The sequence below is a fragment of the Bidens hawaiensis genome, unplaced genomic scaffold, assembly GCF_021521415.1.
Source record: "Bidens hawaiensis isolate Kalapana, Puna unplaced genomic scaffold, B.hawaiensis_p1.1 tig00020431_1, whole genome shotgun sequence".
NCBI classification, from domain to species: domain Eukaryota; kingdom Viridiplantae; phylum Streptophyta; class Magnoliopsida; order Asterales; family Asteraceae; genus Bidens; species Bidens hawaiensis.
The window spans coordinates 215,940-228,684 of NW_027493117.1; the positions used below are offsets into that span (position 1 = coordinate 215,940).

A 12,745-nucleotide genomic window follows, 5' to 3' on the forward strand; every position below is an offset into this window, starting at 1 on the left:
ACACATGTTGAATAAATAACATATCAAATAATCTAGTAATAAAAGGTTAGGAATTATAAAACAATAAGATAAAATATGATTAAAATTACATAAAAGTTTTTACATCTAAACTATTGTATTTAAGGAGTGAAAAAAGAGAAACGATTCTAATTAGGCTTACATAATTGTGATACATGGTGTTTTACTTGGCTTTAGGTATATTTTTTTCAAAGTGCTATAGATAATGCTATTGCCTTGAATTATTTCAAAAAATATTTTAATGTCATAGATTGATCTGTTCATGTTACCCTGATATTTGATCCAGTCCAATGGGCCTCAGAAATAGGAGATTGTGGATCCCCATTAAGGACAATATTTACAAATTTTCTTTATAACTATGTTATAGGCCTAATAACCCAAGTGTGAAAATTAAAATGCATATTGACAGTGAATTTATACTAAGTTTCTTAGTAATTTTAGTTCATTATTATCATCAGTCTAGAACAAGGTCTATAATAATAAAACTCACTAAAATACTTAAATACTTTATATATTCATTTCCATCATTCATTAACCATAGAAACTCAATTTCCTAATTTTTTTTTTTCATTACTCATCTGCCTTTAATTTTTGCAAATGAAATCTAGTTTGCCTTCAAAACCCTTGTTAGTGACTACAAATACTGTTGATATCGGATATTACATTCACATGACTTCCTTCACTCTCTTGCACAACCTTAATAAACTGGCATATGTAAACATGAACCAAGCATCTCTTATGTGACACATTCTTCACATCGGTCACTTCAGCTTCATTTAGCGGTACAATTTCCATTGACGGCGCTTCCACTTCAGTAGCCTTATTCAAACAAGTCTTGGTAATCGTTTGAGCCAATGCAAATAAGGCTTGGGCCGCTTCCTCTTCGTCTTTTGTTACTAAACATTTTTTAGAGCCTTTATGTCTGTCCTGCAAAATGTCGCAAAATGTAAAATGTGAGATTACTGTGACCTTTTTTATGTAAATTTTTACAGGTTTTGGAGATTTAGATAACTAACCGCAGCTGTTTTGTGCTTCTTTTTGCAATCTTTTAATCGCCAATTAGATCCGTCCATCTCTTTTCTTGAATCTGGTGTTGTGGGTGCACCTGTTTTTTGTGATCCATGATGTCGTTTTTCCAATGCTGTACGTGTAATTATAAGCCGATTAATAATAAATTAATAATAGTTCATAAAAGCTACACAAATATAATGAATATTGAATATCAAACTATATAAAGGAAATAACTTGTTGAGCATTTCAAAAAATTAGGACAATAGAATCTAGCTTCTAAATTACTGCAGTCTGAACATGTTGGTCCTGGGCCCATTTAGGAGGCCCAAATCTAGTTATAATCCAAGATGAAAAAAAAGTTGGATTAATTTGGGCCTTAACAGGCCCATAACTTTACCAAGGCACTACTACCTTTTTTGTTGTTTCTAATTTCTAAATAATATTCAGCCCAGAAATATAATTTTAAATCTATTTATTTATTTATATATTTATTTATTTATTCATGATTCAACCTGAACTTGCATAACTCTATAACAAATGATATACATGTTAGTTTTAAAGCTAAATTAATAATCTTTTTCAGTTGATATCAAATAAAGTAACCAACTTTTTTTGCTTTAAAGATCAAGAAATAACATAAAACATGAAGATAAACCGAATACCTGATCGTAGCTTCCGCGGGGTAGATGCAAATTTGATAGTATCCGAAAGATTAGAGAACTGCAAGACGAAGAAAATAAAAGATTTTAATTCTTGATACAACATTTCTTTCTAAAACACACTCGTTTCAAGATGAACCCGTATTGACCCGAACCCATTTTCGCTCGTTGACCAATTACCCGACCGGCCCGTTTTGTACCTTTTTGGGAGCTGAATACTGACAAGATCCACCTTTCTGCATTTTCTGAAACTGTAATAACAGAATTCAGCAATTTACACTTAATAATAATAATAATAATAATAATTAAAAAAATGCAAGAAACTAATTAATAAAAAAATTCAAGATTTCATCTTTGAAGCTTTCAATTGACTCACTTTCTCACACACAAATCAACACACAGTAATAACTGGATCTCACATTCAATACACAAAATTCAACACCCAGAACCAGAATTCACACAGCAATCAATCGATTTCACTCATTAACGAAACTGATTCGAACAAAGCACACGAATTTATGACGTCATACCTGAATTAAATCGTCGATTTCAACAGAAAAATGTGAAATTGACTGCAAAAAACTAATGGGTTTCTGTTCTGGAATCAAATCAATGCGTTGATGAATTGAAAGATCAAATCTTGATCATTGTTATTGTAATGATTGATATCTAACAGACGATGAATAGTGAGAGAAAGAGAATAATCAGAAGCTGCTGCAAAACGAATAAAATCATATTATTATTATTATAACGGCCTCTCACGTGCACATAACAAAATCCAATTAATTGTACAACTTTCAATGCGTATGGTACAAGTAATAATGAATAATATTCTGGTTTTATAAAAAGTTGTCTGGAGAAAGTGAATTGCATATACGTACACAAGTACATTTATAAAACTTGTACAGAGTCGAGTTAACTTATAAATATAACTCTCTTTGCTTGTAACAAATTAATACCACAAAATATATTATTTTGTTATATAATATAATAACATATATCACAAAATACAATAAAACTGTACATGTAATTAAACAATTTAAGAAAAGAAAAAAAATGCTAGGAAGGACTCAAAGTTTGGTCAAAATCAGATCTTGGATGAGTGAAGTCTTGTTTCTTTACAATAATAGTGTCATACTACTCCTGAAGGTAGATGAAGAACTAGCCGTCCACCCATAACACTACGATTACAATAGTATTATTCAGTATCAGCGTTAATAAACTTAGCATGAATAAATAAAATGTCTATTTGGCTGGTCAAAATAAACGTTTTGTCTATTTGGACAAGGTTTTTAATAATGTTTGCCTTAAATCCAGTTGACCCAGCTGCTTAATAATCATCACCCAACTAGATTTTCTAGATGTCCCGATGATATTTATTTTGACATTTTGTCTTTCGATAAGATTTTTGTTATCTTCTGACAGGAATTATCTCTTCCGTCGAGATTTTCTTTAGCGCGTGGTAGAATCTTGTTGATTGAAAATCTCGTCAGGTGATGATTAGTAAACATTTTGTCCATTTGAATGAGATTTTTCCAAAATGTCCATCTTAAATCCAGTTGACCCGACTACTTAATAATCATCACCCGATAGATTTTTTAGGCGTCCCGACGAGAATTATTTGACATCCGACGAGATTATTTTTATCTTCCGCCAACAATTATCTCGTCTTCCGTCGAGATTTTTTTTAATGCATGGCAGAATCTTGTCGGTTGAAAATCTCGTATGGTGATAATTATTAAGTAGATGGATCGACTGGATTTGGGGTAGACATTTTGGGAAAAGATGGTCAAATGCATCGAACATTTAGTTTACTTAAACTAGTAAAATAGACATTTTGGTCATTTTCCAACAAACTTAACATTATTAACAAGAAAAAAAAGTGAGTACTAATCAAACCTTTGAACATAATAGTAACAGAAGTCAGCAAGTATAAATGTTTGCACAACTTCAGAAAGTAGAACAAATGATGGCCACAATCCATAACCTAAAGCCGTCAACAATCGTCCTCTAGTATCCCAAACCTGTATTAAATTGCTCAATATATAAAGTATTTATAAAATAATAATCATAAATGTATATAAACATCTACCTGTAGAATCCAATGTGCACAGCTTAAAAATCGCGCGACACCTAACGCGAACACGTAATGTGCTGTGAATGGTTCAACAATCTAAAGAGTAATAGATTCAAGTTAGAGGGTAACACGCATACACGGGTTAATAAAATGGAAAATTCACAAAATGTGCATTTGACTCGTACATTAAGAGAATGTCCACGTCCAAAAGAATTTCCTAAATGTTCATTACTAACCTGGTCGACCCAACTACTTTTACATGTCGGTTGACCATTTTTAAGTACGTAGTTTTAATCGTTTTTCTTTTATTACTTTGAATAAAACGCGCACTCAAATTTTTGTCAGGACACACAAAAATTTCGTTAGCTCACATAATTTTGGTTGGGACTCACAAAATATATCGTCAGTCCTCACCAAACATATCATCGAACCTCACATAAAATTTACTCAGAACTTACGAAAAAAATTGGTCAAATCACATTAAAATTTGTTCGGGACACACCAAAAATATCATCGGTCTTCACCAGATTCAATATGTAATAACAAATTTTAGTTGGATTTTCAAGAAATTGTTCAGTTCGACCAAATTTTTACAGCATGGCGACAAATTGGTCAGAAATACCGTTGTCTGACATGTGCAAACAAGCCGAGCCCAACGACATTCAAATGGACATTTATGGGATTTTAGACTCTGATGACGATTATCTTGATTTTGTGGAGTCAAATGAACATTTTGCGGATATTTCCTTAATAAATTTTGGTTGAAACTGACCTTGGTGTTTTGCATGACCCGAAGCTGTGGAAGTATAGAGACCGATTCGAGATAAACACAAAAGGCCCAAATGATTCTATTCACGATGTAATGTTGTGTTGTTGGATGAACAACAAGTGACAATACAACACAAGGAATAACCTGAAATTCAAAACATGAAAATATTAGTTAATGAAACACATAAATAATATAAAAAAGAAGACATTGTAATATTATAATTGTGAATGAGAAGTAACTTACAACATAGAGAACTGAAACATTGTCTTTTTCAAGCATGTAACTGGAATTTAAATTAAAACGCATCATATAGATGACCCAAGCTGTTGCTGTCAATGTGGCTAAGTCAAGTATAGTGTGTACATCATATTCCATAACATAACTACAGTATAGTCTAGCTCCTAAGAATATGACAGTTAATTCCTGTGATTTTAATGAAAGACCTGCAACACAAAATTTCTATTAAGAATTATAAATGGAGAAACTTTAAATAACAACTAATTTAATCCATAAGCTCAATTAGCTTCAAAATGCGTGTTAATTTTATAAAGGATTTCGAAAATAAGATTAAAATGACATACAAATAACTGAATGAAAAATGACCAAAATGTCCATTTGAATGGTCAAAGTCTAGAAATGTCCATTTGCCCATCTTGTTCCCAATATGTTCACCCCTAAATATCGTCGAATTGACAACTTTTAATCATTACTCGACGAATTTTTAACCAACCAGTCCTGCCACTTGTCCAAAAAATATTGTTGGAAGCCAAAAAAAATCTCATTGAAACAATCACGCTAGACACCGAAAAAAATCTCGTCACGCCTCTAAAAAACCACACAGCTCCGACAATTTATAAAAAGAAACTATCGAACTGGCAGTTTTATAAAGCGCCACAAAATTTTGTGAGTAGAAAAATCTCATCGACTAATGATTAAAAAGTGCGCACGTCGACGAGATTGAGGTGGACATTATGGGAAAAAGTTGGTCAAATGGACATTTTAGTGATCAGTTTCACATTATCTGAACCGTTGATTAATTATATCAAATCGGTTAAACTTTGTACAGATTCATGATCCAATAACGGTTGATCGTGGATTTTCTATCAATTTTGAGATGCATGAAATTGAAATTTCACACAAAAAATGAACAAATGATAATAATGACAATAACAATAACAATGAACGTACCGGCACAGGTTTTCTCGGTGGCGAGTTTAAAAATAAGGACGGAAATGCCAAGAGCGTGGACGACCTCAGCAGCGATAAAGAGGTTATCATGATCATAAACGAAGAGACGAATAACAATGAGAGCTGCAAAAGCGGAAACAGAGGCGAGGAAGACCTTGATCTTGGGCGGTTGGCGACGGAGCCATGCCTGGATTGCCTGCGACGCCTGGACCAGCTGTTTCATTCTGTGTTTCTCCACGAATCTATGAAGGGTGGCATAAATGGTTTTGTTTTATCCAAAGCCAATGCCAAAGCCAAAAGGGTTGTTATTTGTTAAGCTTTTGCCATTAGTTTTGTAAACATGCTGTTAACATTGTTATAAATCTAAAATGTTTGAAACTTTTTGGTTCAGATGATAAGTGAAACTTTTATAGCAATCTGTTTTGTTAAGCCAAAAATGTTGGAATAAACCAACTATTTTATGGTTGCTATTTTTATTATTAATCAACAATAATAAACTCAATCAACTCGGCTAAGTACTAGGCGATTGCTCGATACTTGGCACTCTTCCGAGGCAATTTTCTCCAACTCGGACTCAGTGCTACTCTGCGATTACTCAAATCTAGTCGTGGTCAATTTGGAGATATAAAAACTAGAATCATTGAATTAGTTCAAATACAAAATAAAAATAAATAAATAAATCTTCATATGCATAATTTAGGTGAATGGGTATACATGTTTTGGATAATCTAACCTGATATCATCTAATACGATACTCGTCGCATACCCATAAAACATAATGAAACTAATTTCACAATCCGTCTGGTCACATACACAAATACCCACATTGTTATCCACACTGGATTTTTCAATATCATACGTACTATTTATTAAAAAAATTTAGTTAGCTTAGTATTAGAGATGAGGGCGGAAAGCCCGAATAGCTGAACAATAAAATTGCAAAAATTTAATTAAAATTGTCGAACTAAGAAACCGCGGGTTTTGTTATAGTTTGATGCATGGAAGGTTAGCATGTTGGATGTGGTGGTATCGTGTGCCAAGGGTGAGGTCGGAGGTGATTGTGGTTTTGTTGAGGATAAAGACGTAGAATTAGATGGGTGTGTCTAGGGTGAATTTTATATACAAGTCTAAAATAATAAAATAATAGTAGTAGCTATATAATTATAAATTATATAAAAATAGAAAAATACCACCTTTGCAAAAACTATAAGTCAAATCAATAATAAGGCATGAAATATATACGTTTATATATGACAAAATATAAAAGAAGTTAAGGGAGACAACCATAAGATTAAACAATCAAAATGAGGATAGTTGGATGGTTTTTAACAACATGTTGCTTATATTAAAGATAATAAGGTATCACGATTACTCACGAAATTGGATGTGAAACTTTTTAGTCTCTTCAAAATTAACGGTTCCATCACATGTTTTATATCTTGATATATCAATCTTTAAAACCATATATTTTCAATGTAAATATACTTTAACCTTCAAGGACATGAAGTCAAATAGAAAGACAAGATACATAGGTTGTCTTTTATTCACTTGCACTTTTGTTTTAAGCTAGGACATCTAGTCGATATGGCTATTTGAGTTACTAAATTTACTATTATGTTAATATGGTATTTCTATAACGAGTTCTTTTTTCCATCGGTCACTTGGATCACTGCATGTCACCTGCCCACCCGATGATCTTCATTCTCCGAGTATTGAACCGTGGGGCGCTAGCCGCTAGGATGGCATGCCCCCAAAGAGAAGCTCCTACATCAGTCCGCCCCATCAATTCCTACCTGGATACCACACTTAATAGAGTTAGAGTCCAATAGAATTAGGTTAATCGTTCATCACAATTGTTCTAGCAGTAAACCTGTAAATATGTATTGGGTTTGTGTATGTTTTATACTTTCGGGTTATCAATAATAAGTGGGTGTAAAGAGTTTGTCCATATCTTTTGTTTTGTATTCGATCAAGGGCCTCAATTTTCAACGATAATTGCATATCTACACATAAAACGTATCATCTTAGACTTATACATCATAAAAATACTGAAATTTGAAAATACAATTATCAAAATAGATTTTAATAAAAACTATATATATAGATATATATATATATTGGTCACAAATCGGGTATTTTCAAGAACCGGAACCGGTTTCGGGTATGATCACCCAAAGTATGAACCTGTCAACTGGTTCCGGGTATAGTCAGTTATTTGACCGGGTTCCTGAGTTTTTATTAGGTTTCGGGTAGGGTCGGGTTTTGATCAGGTATTGGTGGAACCGGTTTCAGTGGGTCCGGGTCCAGCTCCAGGTATGATTTTTCTGAAGAACTGAAACCCGATTCGTATCCACAGATGGGTCCGGTTCCGGATATGAACAGGCGGGTCCGGATTTTTTCCCACTTTCTAGATAGTATTGGGCCATGACCCACAAATACCTTTCATTAGGCCCATATTCCAAATCTCCCAATCTTCCTTCCCCTTTGTCTTTCAAATCTCCCAAATTCCCAATTCAAAACCCTCAATTGTTCTTCATTCCAAACACAAATGGCGTCTGAAAATGCAAACCGTTTGAAGATCGAAGAAGATGAACACGACGAAAAATCACTCAGCTCACTCCTCCAAAACAAGACCAAGAAACCCAATGCCTCATTACCCAAATCTTCTCTCTCTTTAAAAGATGCAAAGCTCAAGAAACCAACACCCAAACTCAAGAAACAAGATGATGATGATGATGATTTTACCCCTATTAATAAGTTACCCACCAATGTTAAACCCAAAAAAGATTCATCTGCAACTGCTGATTCGGTTTGTTCATAATATGGTTTTTTTTTGGGTTTAAAATATATATATATATATATATATATATATATATATATATATATATATATATATATATATATATATATATATATGCAGAAGAAGGCAACTGGTTCTAAGGTGAAGAAGGAGGAAGCTGGGAATGATAACATGGTTTGTGATTAATCTTTTATTATTATTATTATTATATTACTGGATATTATAAGTTGTGGACTATGCTGTCAATATCTGTGCTATGGCGGTTATCGGACCTCCAGCAGGATATCAGTCAAAATAGCGGTCGGAAGAATATTGGTATCGTTATATCACTGATTTTCCGGATATCAGTTTTTTAAGTCATAATCGTCAATTTTTAGTGTTTATAGTTAGTGTTATAAAAGTTTTGAAAGGTCACATTGTTAATGGTAGGAGAGAATACTAAAATTTTAGTGTAAAATTGCTATATATATATATTTATACAAATTTTGCATGATATTAAAATTACCGATTTCTCAAATATCGGTCCTACCAATTTTAATGGATATTATAAGTTGTGGACTATGCGGTCAATATCTGTGCTATAGTGGTTAATGGGCCTCTAGCAAAATATCAGTCAAAATATCGGTTGGCGATATTTGATCGATATATCACTGATTTTGCTGATATCAGTTTTTTAAGTCCCTCTTAATTGCCAAACTTTAGTGTTTTAAAAGTTGCAAAAGGTTAATTTGTTAGTGGTAGGAGAGTATACTGAATTGTTGGTGTAAAATTGCTATATATATATAAATTATGCATGGAATTAAAATTACCAATATCTCAGATATCGGTCCTTGACGGATATCCGATATTTTTTTGCATTAACTGCATAGGTTGTGTGGATAACGGGTTTGGTTTTTTTAATTTAAATTTTGTATTTTTTTTTTCATGTAGAAGAAGACATCCAATTCAGAGATCAAGAAGGAAAAAACCGTAAATTCTGATAAGGTTTGTGATATAAAGTTTTCTGCTTTTTAATTGAAGTTATGAATTAAAAGATTTGAATTGCAGTTTAAAAGTTTTTAGCTTTTGTAAGCTGGTTATTGTTAATTCTGTAATTGGTAGTTCTTTGTAGTTTATGAAAGCCATAGTTGTGAATTGTGATTAAAAGTTGTGTCTTTATATGTTAAGGTTTACTTACAATGCATGACAATTTGTCGACAAAATGTTTTAGATTATTTGCAGTCAGCTCTCGGTAGTTATGATTGGTTAAATGAACAATCTTTTGAGCGGATAAAGCGCTCATCTTGACTTTGTTTTTGTTTATTGAATGGCTGTAAATGTGCGTATTTTTTGGGTAATGTTTTTCTTGTTTATATGATTAATTTTGCATATTTTGAGTTTAGAAACAAAAGGAGAAAGCAAGTGAGCAAAATGGGAAGAAGAAAGACGAAAAGAAAACGGTCGTTAAAGGCGAAGATTCAAGTGTTAAGAAGGAGAAGAAAGAAAAGAAAGTTTATGACTTGCCCGGTCAAAAACGTGACCCTCCGGAAGATGTATTTTTGAATTGACCTAAATTTACTTTGTTTTTAAGGTTTTCCTTGTGGAAACTAATGAAGTTTTTTATATTTTTTTAATCTTTCAGAGAGACCCGTTAAGGATATTCTATGAAACCTTATACAAAGAGACTGAAATAAAGAGCGAGATGGTTGCAATTTGGTAAGAATTAAGTTACTTTGCATCTGCGTCAAAGTTGGCCAAAACTCAAAACTAGGGCCTTTAGGTGGCTGATATGTAAATAGGCTTGTAAACAATCAAAGGACACAAACAAAGCATGTTCATGTTTGTTCGTTTAACTTTAAATGAACACGAACAATTAAACGAACTGGGTTTTCTTGTTCGTGTTTGTTTGTGAAAATTATAAACGGACTGTTCATGAAATGTAAATGAACGAACATAACTGAACATAGATAAACGAACATAACTGAGCTAAAACCAATTAAAAGTAATGTGTAATACAATGTGTTTGGCCTATAAAGTCATTAAGTTAGACTAAGTTGTAATAGGCCAAAAAGTTTTAAATGAATATATTAACGAACATAAATGAGCATAAACGAAAGAACATAAACGAATCTAGATGAATGAAACTTTCACAAACATAAATGAACGAACGGGACATGTTCTCTTGCTTGTTTGTTTAAATGTCAAACTTTTTTGTTCATGTTCGTTTGTTTATTAAATAAACAAACATAAACAAACTTCCCTCCAAACTGGTCACTAAACGTTCATTTTGCACACATATAACCATTTTGATAGGTCCTATATATAACCATTTTACCTGGAACTAAATTTATATCTTGGTTTTTTTTTATTAACAAGAGTTCTTGATAAAAATCGTTTCTTTTTGTTATGACTTCACTTGCACAGGATGATGGAATCCGGGCTGCTTCACAAAGACGTGGCTCAAAAAATATATAATGCAAAACGAAAGAAATCTCAACAACAAAAACTTGGTACACCGATGAAAACGGTTGTTACTGTTAAGAAACAAAGTGATACTTCGGTTTCAGTTAAGAAAAAGATTGTTTCAACAGAAAAGAAGAAACAAAGTGATTCTAAAGCTCCACCTTCGCAATCGAAGAAAAGAAAGATTACGGATGACATTGATGGATCAAGTGATGAAGGATCTGATGATGATTTCGTTATTGGTCGAAAGATTAAGAAACCGAAAGCCGCTTGATTTGTGTTTTGGAATTTGGTTTAACTCAGAAACCTAGTTGTGTTTGTATTTGTTATCTGGTGAACCTGCTTTCTTGTAACTGTGATCAAATCAAGCTGTTGAGTTAATTAGTTTGCAAAAATTACATTCAAAATAGTTTCTACGTCACCTGTAAGGGTAAAATTGTTTTCACTTTTTTTTAATCTTTATTTTATTTTATTTTTACCTTATTTTTTATCTTTTTATTTATTTATTTTTTATTTTGACCTTCTCCATCACAGATTCACACCCGTGATCACCGTCACGAACATCACCCATCTTCCCTTGATAGATGTGGTTGGGGCGGGTTTTGTGATTATTACTTGATCACTTGGCTCTATCACGGGAGTTCCCCGTCCCTCTAATCAGATTTACTTTTTTCTTATAAATGTCCATTTTTTTTAATAAATTGAGGCGAATGAAAGCACAAAGATTTTAAAATCTGTGTGCTTACAAAGAAATCAAGGACCCATCGACATTTTCGCATAAAGATTTTGAACTTTCCACACTAAGTTTTGTACCTTTCGCACAAAGATTTTTTCAAAGTTTTTGAACAAAAATTTGTACTTTATGCACTAAGAATACACTTGTTGAGTCTCTAGCGTGTCTACATGTACCTACTCGTTCCACCTCTCACACTAAGGTGTGTATTATGTTGTGTGTAGTGATCATGTGAATGTGAGCCATTATTTTGACTACTAATTAATCATAGTTGTTTTTTTGTTTTGTTTTTATGCATATATTAAATGTTTCTCATTTGTTTTTAAACTTGTACTTAATTAAGAAAAAATAAAACACAAACAAAACATTAATTTCCTTTAATTATAACAAAAAACCTTTTGTGTATGGTCCCTTAGGATGCATGTGTTGTCGGTTGTTTCTTTTTGGGGTTTCATTTTGTGATAATCAATTGTGGTTCAAGAACAATGTTAAGTTCAGCTTGGGTTTTTAGGATCGAAATCAGGTGTGGTTGGAGATAGGTTGATATGGGTTAGGTTCCAACCGGTGAAAGTGTACATTGGTTCATTTGGTTTGGTTCTATTTGGGGTTAGTAACGCATGCTAGGGTCGAAAATGATTTTGGTTAAAATGGTTGGGGTTGTTCGGGTGAATTTGTTGGTTTTGGTTGAATGAACGACTTTGAAAGAATGCGTTGTTTGGATTGAAAAGGTAGTGGGGCTTCATATTTGTAGAAGATGTCGAAATTGTATGAAACTAGATTTTTTGACCCCCGCGTTGTGGGGGCAGGGGTAGGGTTGTAGGCTCGTAAATTTTGACAAAAAAACTCAGCAAACTTTGACCCATAAAAAATTATGCACTTCTCTTTGACCAAATTGGTCTTTAACCTGAACCAGTTTGCACCTCTATACATCAACCATGGTTACCAAAAGGCTTTTTAACACAAAACTTACAACTTGATCATTAACAAACTTGTACAACCTTCTACTCAAACTTGTTTACATCACATACAAAAGCCTGATGTCTTGCCC

At 32.9% G+C, this 12,745-nt stretch overlaps 3 protein-coding genes across 3 annotated transcripts; 1 reads left to right on the forward strand and 2 right to left on the reverse strand.

Moving 5' to 3' along the window:
• Positions 1-645: 645 nt before the first annotated feature.
• Positions 646-1,933, reverse strand: LOC143560724 (uncharacterized). The gene is made up of 4 exons (XM_077048964.1): positions 1,889-1,933; positions 1,692-1,749; positions 1,035-1,159; positions 646-945 (listed from the first exon to the last, which is right to left on the reverse strand). The coding sequence occupies exons 1-4, from the start codon at positions 1,928-1,930 to the stop codon at positions 646-648; spliced, it is 525 nt and encodes a 174-aa protein (XP_076905079.1). The 5' UTR covers positions 1,931-1,933.
• An 887-nt stretch (positions 1,934-2,820) lies between these two features.
• On the reverse strand, positions 2,821-5,981 carry LOC143560712 (uncharacterized). The gene is made up of 6 exons (XM_077048953.1): positions 5,723-5,981; positions 4,778-4,977; positions 4,538-4,678; positions 3,781-3,861; positions 3,588-3,712; positions 2,821-2,869 (listed from the first exon to the last, which is right to left on the reverse strand). The coding sequence occupies exons 1-6, from the start codon at positions 5,943-5,945 to the stop codon at positions 2,821-2,823; spliced, it is 819 nt and encodes a 272-aa protein (XP_076905068.1). The 5' UTR covers positions 5,946-5,981.
• A 2,289-nt stretch (positions 5,982-8,270) lies between these two features.
• Positions 8,271-11,238, forward strand: LOC143560725 (uncharacterized). Its single transcript, XM_077048966.1, has 6 exons — positions 8,271-8,531; positions 8,643-8,696; positions 9,453-9,506; positions 9,905-10,054; positions 10,144-10,217; positions 10,926-11,238. The coding sequence occupies exons 1-6, from the start codon at positions 8,271-8,273 to the stop codon at positions 11,236-11,238; spliced, it is 906 nt and encodes a 301-aa protein (XP_076905081.1).
• The last annotated feature ends 1,507 nt before the right edge of the window (positions 11,239-12,745 follow it).

Coding starts and splice junctions, on each gene's coding strand:
- LOC143560712 (XM_077048953.1), bottom strand. CDS start 5,945: ATGAAACAGCTGGTCCAGGCGTCGCAGGCAATCCAGGCATGGCTCCGT. Junction 3,862..4,537: donor GGGTCATGCAAAACACCAAG/GTCAGTTTCAAC, acceptor ATTACTCTTTAG/ATTGTTGAACCATTCACAGC. Junction 3,713..3,780: donor GTGCACATTGGATTCTACAG/GTAGATGTTTAT, acceptor AATTTAATACAG/GTTTGGGATACTAGAGGACG.
- LOC143560725 (XM_077048966.1), top strand. CDS start 8,271: ATGGCGTCTGAAAATGCAAACCGTTTGAAGATCGAAGAAGATGAACAC. Junction 8,532..8,642: donor CATCTGCAACTGCTGATTCG/GTTTGTTCATAA, acceptor ATATATATGCAG/AAGAAGGCAACTGGTTCTAA. Junction 10,055..10,143: donor AACGTGACCCTCCGGAAGAT/GTATTTTTGAAT, acceptor TTAATCTTTCAG/AGAGACCCGTTAAGGATATT.
- LOC143560724 (XM_077048964.1), bottom strand. CDS start 1,930: ATGCAGAAAGGTGGATCTTGTCAGTATTCAGCTCCCAAAAAG. Junction 1,750..1,888: donor AGTATTCAGCTCCCAAAAAG/GTACAAAACGGG, acceptor TTCGTCTTGCAG/TTCTCTAATCTTTCGGATAC. Junction 946..1,034: donor AGAAGCACAAAACAGCTGCG/GTTAGTTATCTA, acceptor GACATTTTGCAG/GACAGACATAAAGGCTCTAA.